At 37.4% G+C, this 15,828-nt stretch overlaps 1 protein-coding gene across 1 annotated transcript; it reads right to left on the reverse strand.

Moving 5' to 3' along the window:
• Window positions 1-4,017: 4,017 nt before the first annotated feature.
• LOC103327740 (Subtilase family protein) lies at window positions 4,018-6,920 on the reverse strand. The gene has a single exon (XM_089049880.1). The coding sequence runs from the start codon at window positions 6,635-6,637 to the stop codon at window positions 4,277-4,279; it is 2,361 nt and encodes a 786-aa protein (XP_088906006.1). The 5' UTR covers window positions 6,638-6,920; the 3' UTR covers window positions 4,018-4,276.
• Window positions 6,921-15,828: the final 8,908 nt, after the last annotated feature.

Raw genomic sequence — 15,828 nt, forward strand, 5'->3', positions numbered from 1 at the left:
TAGATCTGTCATTTAATTTCGTTGTAGAGTTGAAATAAATTGAAGGATTAGTTGGTGGATGTTAAGGGCTTTTAATTAGTTTAAATAAACTTAAAGGTGTACTAGGTTAGAAGAAATATAAAAAATTGCCATTTTATCAAAACCAAAACCAAAGCCGAAATCAAAATCGAAAACCGAAAACCAAAATCAAAGCCGAAAACCAAAACCAAAGCCGAAAACCAAAAACCAAAATCAAAACCAAAGCCAAAATCAAAACCAGAAACCAAAACCAAAACCAAAGCTATGCATATTTTATAGTCATTTAAAGTCTCGACCTTGAACAAATGACAAAACTCAACACATAATCACATGATTAGTTTATTCCCAGTTGGGAATAATCTTGTGTACATTTTTTTAAAAAATTCTTTAAATTGGTACCACTTGAAGACAAGTTGTCGACCAAGTTGAAATATTACATTGCATAATATATACCTCATAAAATAGTGAATTCAAGTTATTTGGCTTTACCCATAAAGACAAGAAGGAATTCCATGCATCCATTATGTATACGATTTCAAGACTTGGAGTGGCCACCATATCATCGATGTCACGCCAATTTGGGAAATGATTCTCTCTCTCTCTAAAGTAATAATTATTCTTTTAGAAATTGAGGCAAAAATAAATAATAAATAATAAATTTATTTTCTTAAATTTATATAAAGGTAGAGAAATCAATAGAAAAAAATGATTTCTATTGAGTCGGTAGTACTCTGTACGCATTTAGACACGGGGAAGCACTGGTGGACTTAGAAATTTTTTAGCGGAGGTGTAATATTGACTAAGTATAAAAAATGGTTTTTCGGAATAATTATTTTCTCAAGATAATTTTTGGGGGCTTTTATTCCTTACACATCAAATAAGAAAATTTGATTTTATGGGATTTTAGTATGAAGTATATATTGACTTAATGAACCATCATTTTTAGCCTAAATCGTATTTTGCACTAAAACAGAATTTTCATATTTTGATTTGATGGGAATTTGATTTTCTAGTATTTTTATTTGAATCCAAATGGGGGGTACTTCCTTATTTACATTGTAAACTTAAGTAAATGGAGTAATATAAAAATAAATAAAAGTAAAAGGACAAAGACATTTACTTAAATGTTGAAAATGGAAATAAGGTAATATGTACACCACTTGAGCAAAGGGGCAATTTGAAGACCTGATGATTTTTCCGAGGAGGTGCATTGCACCTCCTTGCGCCTTACTAGATCCGTCAGAGGGGAAGGATGATCCATTTTTGGTATTTAGTTTTTGTGGCTAGTAAAGCTTAAAAGTTTGTAACAACCATGAACACTATTAGGATCGTTACGTCGGCCGATCCCTCACATCCAAAAATCCTGCAATTTAAAGTTGTTTTCCCCGGAATACCATGCATATAAAGAGAACCCAAAATTAGAACATTCATCGTGGCCACCGGCCACAATTTAAAAAGATTTTCCCTTTCAGTTTCTTCATTTTTATATTACATTCTTACACAAACGAAGGAACTTTGAATATATCTAACACTTACATGAATATAAAACACTATACGCATTGTTTACATATACTAATGACATGTATCTAGAGTTTATCGCAACATACGAAATTACGGATCGTGAGATTTTTTGGCTATTTCAAAAAGGATAGACATGGAGTTTTTACATCGGCTGTGAAATTATAGCTATATGGACCACTTTGAATCGTCATCACACTCACACACATGCAAGAGGTCTTGTAGTCCAAGTAAGCAACATGCATATATCTTTCATGTCATTTTCTTCAACCGATTAAGGTACTTTCTTTGGCGTTTGGCAAAGATGATGTCAAATTTTAGAGGTGGAGGTGACTGGTGAAGAAAATGATGCTACGTGCACACTCACAGTATATTTTGTCATCTCCCAAGGGACAAACGTTAGGTGTGACTTCAGATGATCAAGTGGCCTGCATTTTGACATCGGCTGGGAGAATCATGCTTTTGATTTTCCATCGTAATCTATGTCTTCTAAATTTTCTCATTCAACAGTCAAAGATTAAGTAACAAGTCAAATTGGGTACGCTTGAAACCCTTTTATTTTTATTTTATTACTTGGCCTGCTCAAATATTACAAACTCATACCAAATGTTAGGCCCATTTTCCATGAAGGGGCTTTCGGTGGCTTTAGGTGGGCTTGGAGCAAGTTTCGATAAGGCAAAACATCAAACCAACTCATAACCACAAAGCTTTAGTAGGACGGCTATCTCTACCCAGGCCTTTTCGTTGTCCAAAGTCAGTTGGGCCACAACATTACTTGAAACCCAAATACTTTTTCGTAGCGGTAATTGTCTCTATTTAGTTAAAATAGGTCGTAATGTTCAAATCTTTAAGTTAAAAAATTCAACACGTACGCCCAATCCATGTCCGTACAAGTAAATCCAACATGTAGAGATGGTAGCGTGTACGGCCCAGCAGGGGCCGGATTTGTTATTTTCGTCTCTACTCGTCTGGATAACATGACCTCAATCAGGTATAAAACCATTGTACGTTTTTTGAATTTGTTTCCTTCACATAATCATCTTGTATTATCACAACAAAGAAGTAGAAAAATATTACAACCACAAACACATAATGTGTTCATAACTATTCCTGTCCCCATTAGGTGTAACCATGAAAAGGGCTTTGCGGAATTGGCGGGGAAATTGCCATCCCAAACGAAGTCACATGGCCCATCCAACAACAAAACAAAGAAATTGAGAATAAGGAAGAGAAACGTGAATGACTAGCTTCCACAAAACCTAGCTAGTGTAGTGAGACATGTGAACCTGACCACAGATGCATGCCCCACATTACAGAGGTCATATCTGGCAGGAAGGAAAATGCCTCTGCTATTTATGGACTACGCTATCCTTGAATTCTAATAATGAGAGAGGCTTCGGAAAGCATTGGTCCCTCCAATATGTAAAGTCAGCTTGCAACTTGCCCTTGCAAAGTTGCACCTTGTGAATCAAACTTGATAGCATTGATTGGCCAAGACAATGCCCGTAATTTCTACATCAGGGGTGCCTAGGGTGGTTGGTTTCTTAGAACAAGCCAAGACATGTGTGCTGCCTGGCCTGTCTCTCCAAATGCGATAGCCAAGATTGAGATCATATTTCGGGTTTTTGTTGTTGTTCTTCTATGTAAGGAGATCCACACAAACGAATTAGTTAAATGGTTGTCACGGATAATTGTATGAATACACATTTCTCAAAAATACGCAAAATTGTTATTTAAGAAAGAACAGGACATCATGATTTTATGAGTAAAGTAAAACAAAATATCAACTGCTAAACACCGTGTTATAATGGTCAATAAATTTAAAGAATCTCCCTAATTAAGTAACACTTTCCAGCTAATAAGTTGCTTTTGTCAAACGGATTAATTAACCTTTTGCATAAACTTGTAGGCAGACGGATCCTCATGTTATTGCTTGTGTTTTATAGCTAAAAGCATCGGGTAGGACGTCAAATTGTCAATGGATTGAGATTGAGAGGTAATAAAGTTTAAATTAAATCAAGTGGAAACTTAAAAGGGGATTCCAAAAAGCCTTCGTTATTTAGATTGCATGAGGTCAAATTGATCTTGCAAAAAGCCTAGACAACTGGTTCGTTGGATCTTCTCATTAGGCATGCACATATTTCAAAACACCACACAATTTATGGATTTTTAATCATGAATAATATACCCATTTTATATCCTAATTTGACCAATCAAGAAAGTAGTTTGTCTGATTTGCAGATTTAGTCCAGAAAACGCCATGTCGTTGCTTCAAGTACCCCACATGATTTCTTCTTGTCTTAATGATCGTCATTAGCTCAACGTTTACGTGCACAAAGAAACTTTGACAACAAAATCATATTGCAGGAAACAAAATCATATTGCAGGAACCAAAATCATATTGCAGGAACCAAAATCATATGCTTCACAAATCTTACTTATAAACTAATCAGAACGACGTAGAAATCCAAGAAATATACATTAAAGACTACAAAACAAAAACCATCCCTTTTTTTTTTTTTTCATTCTACAAACGTTTTCGCTTCTTAATCTTACAACAAACCAACCAAACCCCACCAGTTTTCTGGAGTTGAAAACCTTGAAAGTACACATTCTCATTATACATACATATTCATATATAGAGAGGGAGATAAGTTATGACTTTTGTAACAAGGTCTAAGGAGCGCAAAATTCCTAAAACCCGAAACCCGAAACCCTAAACACACACACATACAAACACCTAGAGAGGTTGTTGCATTGTCACAACCAAGGGGCTAGTCACAGTGTGCTTCCCATCAGACCAAACAATAGAACCACTCTTCACACTAGTGCTACCAGGGGATAGCTTCGCTGCCAAGGCTTGCACCCTCACAAGAAAACTCAACTTCTGCCCCACCCTCCTAAACGCAAGCTTCTCTGGCTCCACCGTCACCGTCATCCCTGCAGCTGGCTTAATCGTCACCTGATAAACCGAATTCGGCGTACCCACATTCGTCACGGTCCGAATAAAATGAGTAGACATCTTATGCTTTCCATACTGCTGAAACACCACAGACAAGGAGGGGTAATTTAAGTTCCCAGAATGCCCTGCCCTCTTAGCCCCATTGCAATTGGCAAACTTCCTAGTCACCACCTGGATGTTCTTAGTGGTATAATTGGAATTGCACAAGAAATCCACGTAATCGTAAGAGCGAATGTCGTAGACCAACCCCGGGTCCATTGCCTTTTGCGGGTGGACATGACCCGCCCCAAAGTCCATAACGCTGGAAGTGTTGCCGCTGGACTCGTCCAGCATGGTCTCACCCCGATTGTCCACGGTGTATGCCGTGGTCATCAGGGCGGATCTAATGGCGGCCGGGCTCCAATCTGGATGCGCCGCTTTCAACAGCGCCGCCAAGCCGGACACGTGTGGGCAAGCCATTGATGTTCCCGAGAGGATATTGAACTCCGTGTTTCTCTTGTCCGAAGCCACGCCCGAGGGCCCGACTCTATCGGGCCAAGCCGCCAATATATTCAAGCCGGGCGCGATAACATCCGGCTTCAATATCTCCGGGGACTCCGGGTTCGGTCCACGGGCTGAAAACGACGCCACGACTGGCGCGGGCCGGACCCCGATCCGAGTCCCCTTGAACACAATTGTCGCTGTAGCTGGGGACTTAGAGTTTGATGAGGCGATGTATCTCCTGATTTCGTCGCCCGTGGAGGCAGCGACGGCGGTGGCGGGTAACACGTGGCAGTCAGCTACTAGTCCTTCGCCGTCGAAAACCCCGTTCGCGAGTATCATACCAACACCTCCGGCTTTCTTCACCACGTCACCTTTCGCGGCTCTTGAATTAATTCCTCTGTCGCAGACGACGATTTTCCCTTTTACTTGACTCAGAGAACCTTCTAGACACAGAGACGAGGAGTAACCATCGCCGCCTACGCCGCCCGAGTAAACCAGCGGGTACATCCGACCCGGAGCGAGACCCGGCCCGGAATAGATGCTCATGCCCGGGATTGTTCTGCCGTTCCCGAGCTTCACATCGGCCGGGAAGTCCCTGTCGATGGTTCCCGCGCCGACGGTTGTCACCCATGGTGCCACATTGGTGACGGTGAGCCCTCCGGGACCGCCGTTGCCTGCGGAGGCAGAGACGAAGACGCCGGCGTCGGAGGCTCCGTACGCGCCGATGGCTATGGCGTCGAGGTGGTAGGGGACGACGACGCCACCGACGCTGAGGGAAACGACGTCGCAGCCGTCGGCGACGGCGGCGTCGAACGCGGCGAGGATGTCAGAGTCGTAGCAGCCGGCGCTCCAGCAGACCTTGTAGGCGGCAAGCCGGGCCTTGGGAGCCATTCCGGCGGCAACGCCCTTGGCGTAGCCGAGAGTGGACGCCGGGAAAACGTACCTCCCGGCGGCAATGGAGGCAGTGTGGGTCCCGTGGCCGTCGGAGTCGCGGGGGGAGCGGTACTCTGTGGTCTCGTTCATTTTTCCGTTGGTGGACTCGAAGCCTGAGGAGAAGAAGCGAGCGCCGATGAGCTTGCGGTTGCAGATGGTGGCGGGGAAGTCTTTGCCGGCGACGCACTGGCCCTTCCACTTGGAGGGGGTGGGGCCCAGGTCTCGGTCGTGGAATGACTTGCGTTCAGGCCAGATGCCGGTGTCGATGACGCCGATGACAAGGTCGGACCCGAAATCAGACTCCCTGAGGAGGGTACCGGCGGCGTCGGTGGAGCGGAGGCCGAGGAACTCGGGAGAGCGGGTGGTGTGGAGTTGGCGGACTTGCTCGGGGATAATGGCGGTGACGTGGTCAAGGGACTGAAGTGTCTGGGCTTGGGATGGGGAAAGTTTGGCAGAGAAGCCATGGAAGACAGTAGAGTAAGTGTGGAGGACAGTGGGGGCAGTGGCTTTATCAGAAGAAAGAGAGGAGAGAGAGGAAGAGTACCAGTCTTGGTGGGTTGGGAAAATGGAGGGTTTGGAGCTTGGCTGGACTTGGACTATGAAGGTCCTTGCAGCATTATTAACATTATTATTATTATTATTATTATTATCAGAAGAAGAAGAAGAGGGTAAGTTGGAGAAGGAGAGTGAGATTATGAGGAGATAGAGAAGAGAGAGAGCCATTGGAGAGAGTGAGAGTGAGCTTGAGCTGCTTCTTCTTCTTCTTCTTATTGCTTATGGATGAAACACATTAATGAGTTTAATAATAAAAAGTGAAAAAAGAAGAGTGAGATTGGGTGGTGGTGTGGTCACTCTATTTGGTACTTGATTTCATCACTTGGGTTTGGGTTTGATTCAAAATTCAATTGAAAATTGAATGCATTGTGTAAGTGGTATTGCAGGCAGTGAGGAGAGAGAGAGAGAGAGAGAGAGAGAGAGAGGGGGTACAAATTACAATTACAATCAATGTTTAGGGGGGGAACTATATGGTCTATGTACTTGTACAACTTTACTGTGTAGTTTTCATTGGCACAGGAAAGAAGAGGAGGAGATGGTTTTTTGTTAGTGGGTTTAGTAACCTTTTTGCTAACAAAATAGTGGAATGTTTTGTCTTTATTCCTGTGTTCTTGGATGTGATGTTTGAGTGGTTTTTTGCTTACACCTTTCACTCCTTTCAAAAAAACCTGAGGAAATTTAAGAGAATCTTATGCACCATGTAATTTTTTCTTATTGTTGGTTAGTGACTTTGTGGATCAGTCTGCTTAATTAAGCTATACTATTTGACTGTAAAAAACAGTAATTCATACAACAGTGACCTGTTTAACCAGAGAATACTTTCCAAAAAACATCGTGACATATTGCCGTATATATAGCAATTATAGTCTCTTTTCTTTTCTTTAGGAGTGTTACTAAACGAATTTTAAAATTAACTAAGTACACCATATAATATAAGTACACCCTAATATTTAAATTAAAATATAAAATTAACCAAGCACAACCCATTTAATTATCAAAAATACCCCTATACACTTTATCATACAACACCAAACCTAATGCCTCCTCTGCAGCTGGAGATGATTTTGTTGAAGATATTACAACCATTGTAAGTTGTTTTGGATTTGTTTTCCGATCTCTAGTTATTACTGGATGAATTTAAAATTAACCCTACTACCCTTTGAAATTTCTACATAGGCAGCCAATGCTCATACTGGTCGTCTAAATCTGTTCCGTAGGTCCCTATTTTTAATTACTCTTCCTTCTTCCTTTTTGTAGTTCCAGAACCAAATAATAAATAAAAAAAAGAAAAAAGAAACCAAGAGAATGTTCTAAGTTTGAAAGACTCAACTTTCATCCAATAAATTATCTATTTATTTTTCCTCCTCCTATGAATCATCCACAAGCCCCTTAAAGAACCTGTAGGAGTAGACTCCATGGAGCATGTATCCGCTAGAGTGTTATCTACCACCAGTGACCAAGATCTGTATCAAACAAACAACTTCATGGCATTCCTAGCGTTTGATTAGAGTTGATATGGTGAATAGGGTGTATTTATTAAAATAATTTGTTTTACAATTCAATATATCCATTTTGGTCATTTTATATTAGGATAAATTAGTAATTCAATAAATAGTTTAGTAGTAGGGTGTACTCATTTAATTTTAGGGTTTGTTTAGCAATACTCTCTTTAGGGCTTGTTTGAAAGTAATTTTAAATAGGCTAATAGTCACTTATATGGAGAATCATTTCTCCATATAACCACTTTAAAGTGGTTTGATTTTATGGAAGAAGCATCTCTCATGTGCTTCTCCCCAAAATCGCTTAAAATCTTAAAGTGATTATATGGACAAGTACATGGAGATGTTTCTCCCCCTAAGAGCAATTCCACCCATGGTTAACGGCAAATACTATTTATGAATAGTAATTGCCCCTATCCTTTTATTTTGCTTTTCAACCCATTGTCATGGCAAGTAAAGGCAAGCACTATTCACATGAGTTATGAAGAGAGCAATTTATATGGTTTTGTTGTGGGAAGTGAAGAGCATGACTAGGTATTTATAGAAATAATAAAAAATCTGAAATTTTTGGTTTTTTTTTAACTTTTTTTAAAATTTAAATTGATTGTTAATGTTAGTATGAGATTAGCAAACCCAAACAGCAAATTAGTCAATTCTTGCCTTTGGGTTGGCCTGGGTAAATGGGGTCCATTTTTGCCCGAGCTGCCTTTCATTACTAGGGGCTTGTTCCAAGCATAGGCTTCTTTTTGACCTGACAAATGAGCACCGGTGGAAGTGCTTTAAGTAATTCTAACCCTCCCAAAATCACTCACAAACGAGCCTTTATTAGTTTGATCGGGTGTTTTTATGTAGATAGGAAACCAGAAATCAAACATGCCAACAAGACAAAATGGAATCTTCAATCTATGAATGAGACACCACCCAATTTTAAATTAAATAAAATATCATCAACTAAATATATATATATATATATATATATAAATAGAACGTAATTTGCAACGAATCTACATTGCATACTAGAAGTAGAGGTCTCTGCAAATGGTCTCACAAGCTTATTATTCACTTCTCATTTCTTTCTTTGATGCTACTTCTAATATTAGTAATATATATATATATATATATATCCATATATGACGCTTTGTATCGAATTGGATCCGTGACAATGATCCGTGGTCTGATTCTGGACGGTAGAAAAAGGCCTAGGCTTGCTGCCGCTTACGTGTGACTTTGTATGGGAAGTTGGGATGTTTTTTCTTAAAAATATATTATATATTTGTAAAAACCATTTTTGGTTGACACTTGACAGAGACTAAAATACTAAATTTATTTGTATTTAGAAATGTAAAATAATAATAAATTGAGTGTTCAGTCCAGTGTGGGGGTACTAGTTGTGTGGTCATAATCGAACACGAAATTTAATTCGGAAATGTATTATATTATTATTATTATTATTATTATTATATAAAAAGCTGAATGGGCACACGTGTTTATGTCTTCTATGTCATGTCACACGAGGGTTTCTTCTTCTATGCCACGTCAGAGACATGGTTTCTTCTTCTATGCCATGTCACACGAGGGTTAATTTGTATCGCCAATTGCAGCTAATTAATCACCATTTCAACTATACACCAACTTCCTTTCCCCCAAATCCTCTCTAATCGGGGTTACTGCATGACTTGATGCAGAAATGTGTACATAATTACTTACCCTCAGCCTTCGTTCATTTGGATAAAGGTATTTGAAAGAAATGATTTGGATCTGACGACAGACCTAAATTTATTAAATATAACTAGAAAACATTAGATTGTATGTATTTTAAAAGAGTGTAATGAATTTGAAATGACCATATGCAATGAGTCATTTGAAATCCATTTGTTTTCTTCATTTCTTTCTTCATCTTCAAAATGCTTTAAGATGCCTTGGGACCTTCGGGGTAATATTTTTCATGACAAAAAAAGTTCACCTAACTAAAAGTTAATTTTGTTTTTGTCCCGTTTACCTAATTAAAGTTGCAAGAGACAAATAATGTCGTTGTGTTATTCTTGTGACCAACTGCTCCAGTTATGGCAAGGCAAAGGGGTCTCTGCAATGAAAGACTAGTTGCTGCTGTGATTTACTGCTCAGGGTGTGAGCATGCATGCGCATGAATAATATGGATACTGCGCCTATAACTGTACTCTGTCTGAACTTATAGAGTTATGCCGTGGTGAAGTCTCGAACACATATTGTAGGGTTAGTGTTGTTGATGCAAACAAAGTTTTTGTTCAGAGTTGCACTTGTACAGAATGATCCACAATATTGTGACGAAAAGTGAAATTTTTGTTTTTTTTCTTTTGATATAAGCGATATTGGGAGAGAGGAAATTAAACTTAGGACTCAATACATCTGTAAATACTCTTAATAACTTGAACTAAAGCCCCTTGCGGACAAATGGAATTCTTTAGGGGCAATTGATAACAAGAAGTTTTATATGTGTTATTCATTAAACCTACTCTTAATCCAAATTCGCAATCATTTCGTTGTTTTTTTTTTCTTCTCAAAACGACATGTACGTCAAAATTTGAAGCACACATCTACACCACATTAAATTGGGAACTTACACACTGCATTTTTACGGTTCTGTGACTTGTCCTCTCTCTGAGCAATGTGTGGCCCAAGGATTTAAGAGTTCATTGACTTGAAAAATCAATCGTTGCCGCAAGAAGCCTCCGGAGGGCACAATACAAGGTCTCCCAAATTGACTCTTGAGTTGGTGGAGTAAATAAACTCCTACTAAGTTAAGTAAAGTTGAAAGATACTAATTTTGCCCCTTTTTTTTATAATTCTTTTCACTACCAACATATACGAATTATTGTTCACTAACAAAGGTGTCTTTGCAAGATTTTGCTGTGCTTTAATATTTATATATCGGGAGCTCTGTGCGGTGGCACCATTTACACACCCTCTAGGGCGCATATGCTAATAACATATACAAATTATTGTTGATAATGTGACCTGCTTTAGTTATGGCCAAGGAAGGAGTCTCTGCAAGACTTTACTGTGCTTTAATAATGCCAACAATCTTATCGACCTAGGCAATAAGCCAAAAACCTAGCTTGTATGCACTGTCCGTGACGAATGCGCCATGATTTGTTGCACAATTAATTTTCTTAATTACGATTTGGATGTATTATTAGCATATTCTTCTCGTCTATGAATAATTATGAGAGAATATGTTTGTACGCTCAAATGTCAACCACACACACATGCACTTTGACTTCAACCCTACAAACAAAATTTGCAATGATTTTATGTTTTTTTTTTCCATATACGAATTTGGCAAAATAATATGTCTAGATGTAGACTGTATGGTAAAAGAATACTTGTAGATTCTACTGAACAAATTTCATCTTGGGTACTATTTCTTTCTCAAACTTCAAATTGACCATGTGAGGTTTAATCAGATGAAATATTTTATTTAGGAGTCTGATTTGACTTGCTTTTGGATTTAATTAGGGAATAAAGAAGAATTCCGCAACATTTCCATGGTCTCTTTATTAAAGTTGATTTGCCTTGGAGTGGACCATCAAATTTAGAACGGAGAAGAAACCATTACACACACATATATATATATATATATATACATAGTTGACGATCTTTTGGACTACAGTAGTCAAGATATGATCACCCAGTTAGATATTAATCCAATGGTTCAAAAGTTTCTTAAAATTAGTGCAAGAGTGAAAATTGAATTAACATTCAACGATGAATGACACAAATCTCTTTGTAGTCCAAGAGATCGAGACTATATAGATACATGAATTTTGATATGTTATAATGTGGGCTTCTATGGGGCAAGGGATAATGACTCCTTTACTAAAACAAAGAACCAATCCTATGATGGCAGATAGAGGTCTAGAAAAGTTTTATTTTATTTATTTATTTTTTTTCAAAGTGATTATTTCCAAATCGTTTCAACTTTTTGGACAACTTAGGTCATTAGGGAAAGTTTTCCCATGTACGCCATACTGCTATTAGAATGACTCCCTTCACAAAAAGTTTCCAATGTACAAAGTATCGGATGATGAAGTTGAATTTTTAGATGACAACTAAGTAATTAGTTTATTTATACTAATGTTATTTATGCTTCCTTATAATAAAATGTACTAAACTATGTTGTTTTATTTGTAAATAACATTGGTGCTCAAACAACACAACCTTTTAGTTTGTAACTTTAATTAACTTTGAATTAGATTTTTCTTTTTTGTTGTAACTTTAATTCATTTTGCTTTGCATTTTCCTTTTGGTTTATAACTTTAAAGGATTTGGAATTGGAATGCTTGAGAAGTTTAAATTTAATTGGAATGCTTGAAATTGTAACTTTAATTTTCTTAGGTTGTGAATGCTTGAGAAGTTGAGAAGATTGTGAATTTATATATGTTTGGAAAATTGAGGTTGTGTATTTATTTATGAATTTATATTTTTATCATCTTTAGATCTAATAAACTTATCACTTTTTATCCAAAAGACTCATTCAAGAGATCGAGACTATATATATATATATATATATACACACGAATTTTGATATGTTATAATGTGGGCTTCTATGGGGCAAGGGAAAATGACTCCTTTACTAAAACAAAGAACCAATCCTATGATGGCACAGAGGTCTAGAAAAGTTTTTTTTTTTTTTTTTGTTTTGTTTTTTTTGTTTTTTTTTGGAAGTGATTCTCTCTAAATCGTTTTAACTTTTTGGACGACTTAGGTCTTTAGGGAAAGTTTTCTCATGTACGCCGTACTGCTATTAGAATGACTCCCTTCACAAAAAGTTTCTAGTGTACTCTTTCCGTTAGATCTAATAAACTTCTATCACTTTTTTATCCCAAAAAAAAAAACACAAAGAACCAATCAAGCGAAAATAATTCAAGAAAAATGCACCATTAACGAAATCACCACTAATAATATGCCCTTAAGTAAGGATGATGAATTTGGCCTAATTAATTGAGATCGATGTCTAAGGTGGAACCCAATCAAAGTTGCAAGTGTGCAACCACGCATGGCCAGGACAGTTGTCGATCATGATCTTCTCTTATCATCATTGACATTTTGGAAGAATATATGGTGGTGGGTGGCCCATGCTTTGTAGAAGAAATCACCACCATCAGAACTGTATATATATATATGATGCAATCATCTTGTTCTTTGAGTGTTACATATATATGATGACTTATGTCCTCTTTGGTTTCACATCTTCAAGATCTCAGCCAAAACAAGCAAAGGTGGGGTTAACTTGGATGAACATGCTTAGCATTTGTGGTATTGGTGTGGCTTTGAATTTGAATTCAATGGGGCCATAAATACAGTGAAAAGGAGCACATATTTGTTCTTCAAAAACCTAAGAAGAAGCCAACATTTGTTGAGGAAAGAGGGGAAAAAAAATAGTTTGAAAGTGATATTTTGTGAAGCAAAGGAATAAAAGAAACAAAAGTGGTGGACATGGAGGCCCCATGAGGCAGTGAAACCATGCATACTTTGGTTTAAATTAAGATGGGAGACAGAGGGATCGGTGATGACTGAGGAAGGTAGGGTCGATCTTCTTAATGCAATTATTGAGAAGTTAATTATTAGTCGTAGTAAAGAGAGGCCATTCTTTCTAGGTTAGGTTTCGATTCAAAACAAAGTAGGGTTTATGATTTTGTGAAGGTTCTTGCATCTTCTGTCCTAAATTTTCTGAAGTAGGGATGCAAAATCAACGACACAAAAGAAAAAGAATTATTTCTGAAAGAGAAGTGATTAAGGTAAAGGAGAATATGAATCATTAATTAATGAAATAACCACTGATAAATCAAGAAATATGCACCCTTATATTAGTTTTTATACAAATGGTAGGGGAATTCGAAGTCGGATGCAAACTGAGAGACATCCGCTCTAGCCAACTTGATTAAGCTCATATCTGCTTTTTAAAAGTGAATTTAATTTTAATTAACTGGTGCATAAGCACCATGAGCTTGGTCGTTATCTGTTGACAGAAAATTCAAAGCTACAGCATTATACATGGGCCATATGTGAGAGGACACCGCAGATGAGCAAATTATGTGGTCAATGCAAATTAAATTGGAGGTGTATGGATGACCCCATTTGTCACCAACCACCTGACCTACTTGTTTTTGTTCCGGATGTCGGGGAAAGAAAGAAGCAAAGGTTTGAGGTTTCATGAAGTGGTGTAGTTTACTTGTTTGGGTTGCCAGTTTTTCTATAAGCCCATAATCACTGATTAGTAAAGTTCTATGAAGACTTCAAAACTTGCTCTGGACACCCATTATTCATTTTATTTGTTCATGGCTTGGCTACAGCACTGATCATGTACAAGATGATTGAAATTCACAAGCCTTTAGACAAATTTTTTATTATAACAAAATAAAGAAAGAAAAGAAGTAAGGAAATTAGGAGGAATGAGCCCAGCATCTCTCCCAAAACTACTTGCATGTGCCTCTTTTACGGGTAATTCTCACTAGTTATACATAATTATGTATGAGTTTTTTAATTTAAATTCCGTACTTTTCTTTGTTCACCTCAATACTTATATTACTAAGCTCTTAAGTGTTTATTATTAACTCTAGTACATCTATACACACCCCATACACCCCACCATTAATCTTCATATTAAGTTTTAGAAACACAAATTCCTCTACATCCTATTGTCAGATTACTCTTCTCTTTCAATCCAAGAAACCTACTATACTCTCATCTTCTCTTCACAAACCCTAAATACGGTAAATCATAATCAAACAAACAAATTAGAAATAATCATAATAATCATAATAATCATAATCAAAGAAACAAAACTGGAGGGGAAAAAAAAACTAGACCTTGATTGCGAAGTGAAGAAACAATGCCTACCTAAGCCTTTGATTGATATATAATCTGGAAATTGCCACATGAGTTTGCTTCATTGAACAAGAAAATTTAACAAATTAAAAAAATTAATAATAAAATAATGCTGCTACACATTTGACCAAAGTGTTTTTATCTCTTTTAAGTAATGTGAGGTTGAGATGAACTTAAAGTAGTGAAAAATAAGATAGCGGAATGTGGGGTGTGAGATTGATGCGTTATTATTATTATTATTTTTTTTCTGGTAGGTGTGTATTTATGGATAATTTGGAAAGAATAGTGGGGTTTTCTTAAAAATTGTGAAAATTTGAATTAGAAATTAGGGTGAACTTAGAATATAAAATAACAAAGAGAAGTGCATAGTTTAAATAGAAAAACTCTTATATTATTACATGATAATACTTGCAAGTGTCTCCCTTATGAGTTATATTCTTAGGTATCACCGGTTGCATACAATTGATTGTATGAAAGAAAAATTCTGTTTCTATCCTGTCCATCCAACCTCGCAAGCCACATCCTAATCTTCCCTTGCACCTAGCACATGTTAACTTATATATCCTTCTTGTCAAATAGGGTAGGGCAAAAATTTAGACGTGGGACTTTATATTCTTCAACAACTTCTCTTTATCTCTATCGTTACATGATTAGTCATATAATAATGAGAGGGTATACAACATGTGTTATGGGAGTGTAGGAGCCATATAGAAGAAAGAGATTTATTTGATTAAATACTGGAAAAGGTCAATACATAAAAACTAAACCAATCACAAACTAAACTCTTTAGAAAAATACATAAAATCAATTTAAAAACAAAAGATAAGATTAATAATTTTTTTTTTAAAAAGGAAAAGAAACACTCATTAGCCATTGGACGGAGGAAAGAGACGTGAGGGGGCGATTGGGGAGGTTGAATTCAGGAGGGGGACGATCTGTGGGGTGGAGAAGGCGGTGTGTAGATGGTGCCCATTCATTCTTTTTGTTTCTTGT

This window comes from Prunus mume, linkage group LG4, assembly GCF_029339155.1.
Source record: "Prunus mume cultivar Tortuosa linkage group LG4, ASM2933915v1, whole genome shotgun sequence".
NCBI classification, from domain to species: domain Eukaryota; kingdom Viridiplantae; phylum Streptophyta; class Magnoliopsida; order Rosales; family Rosaceae; genus Prunus; species Prunus mume.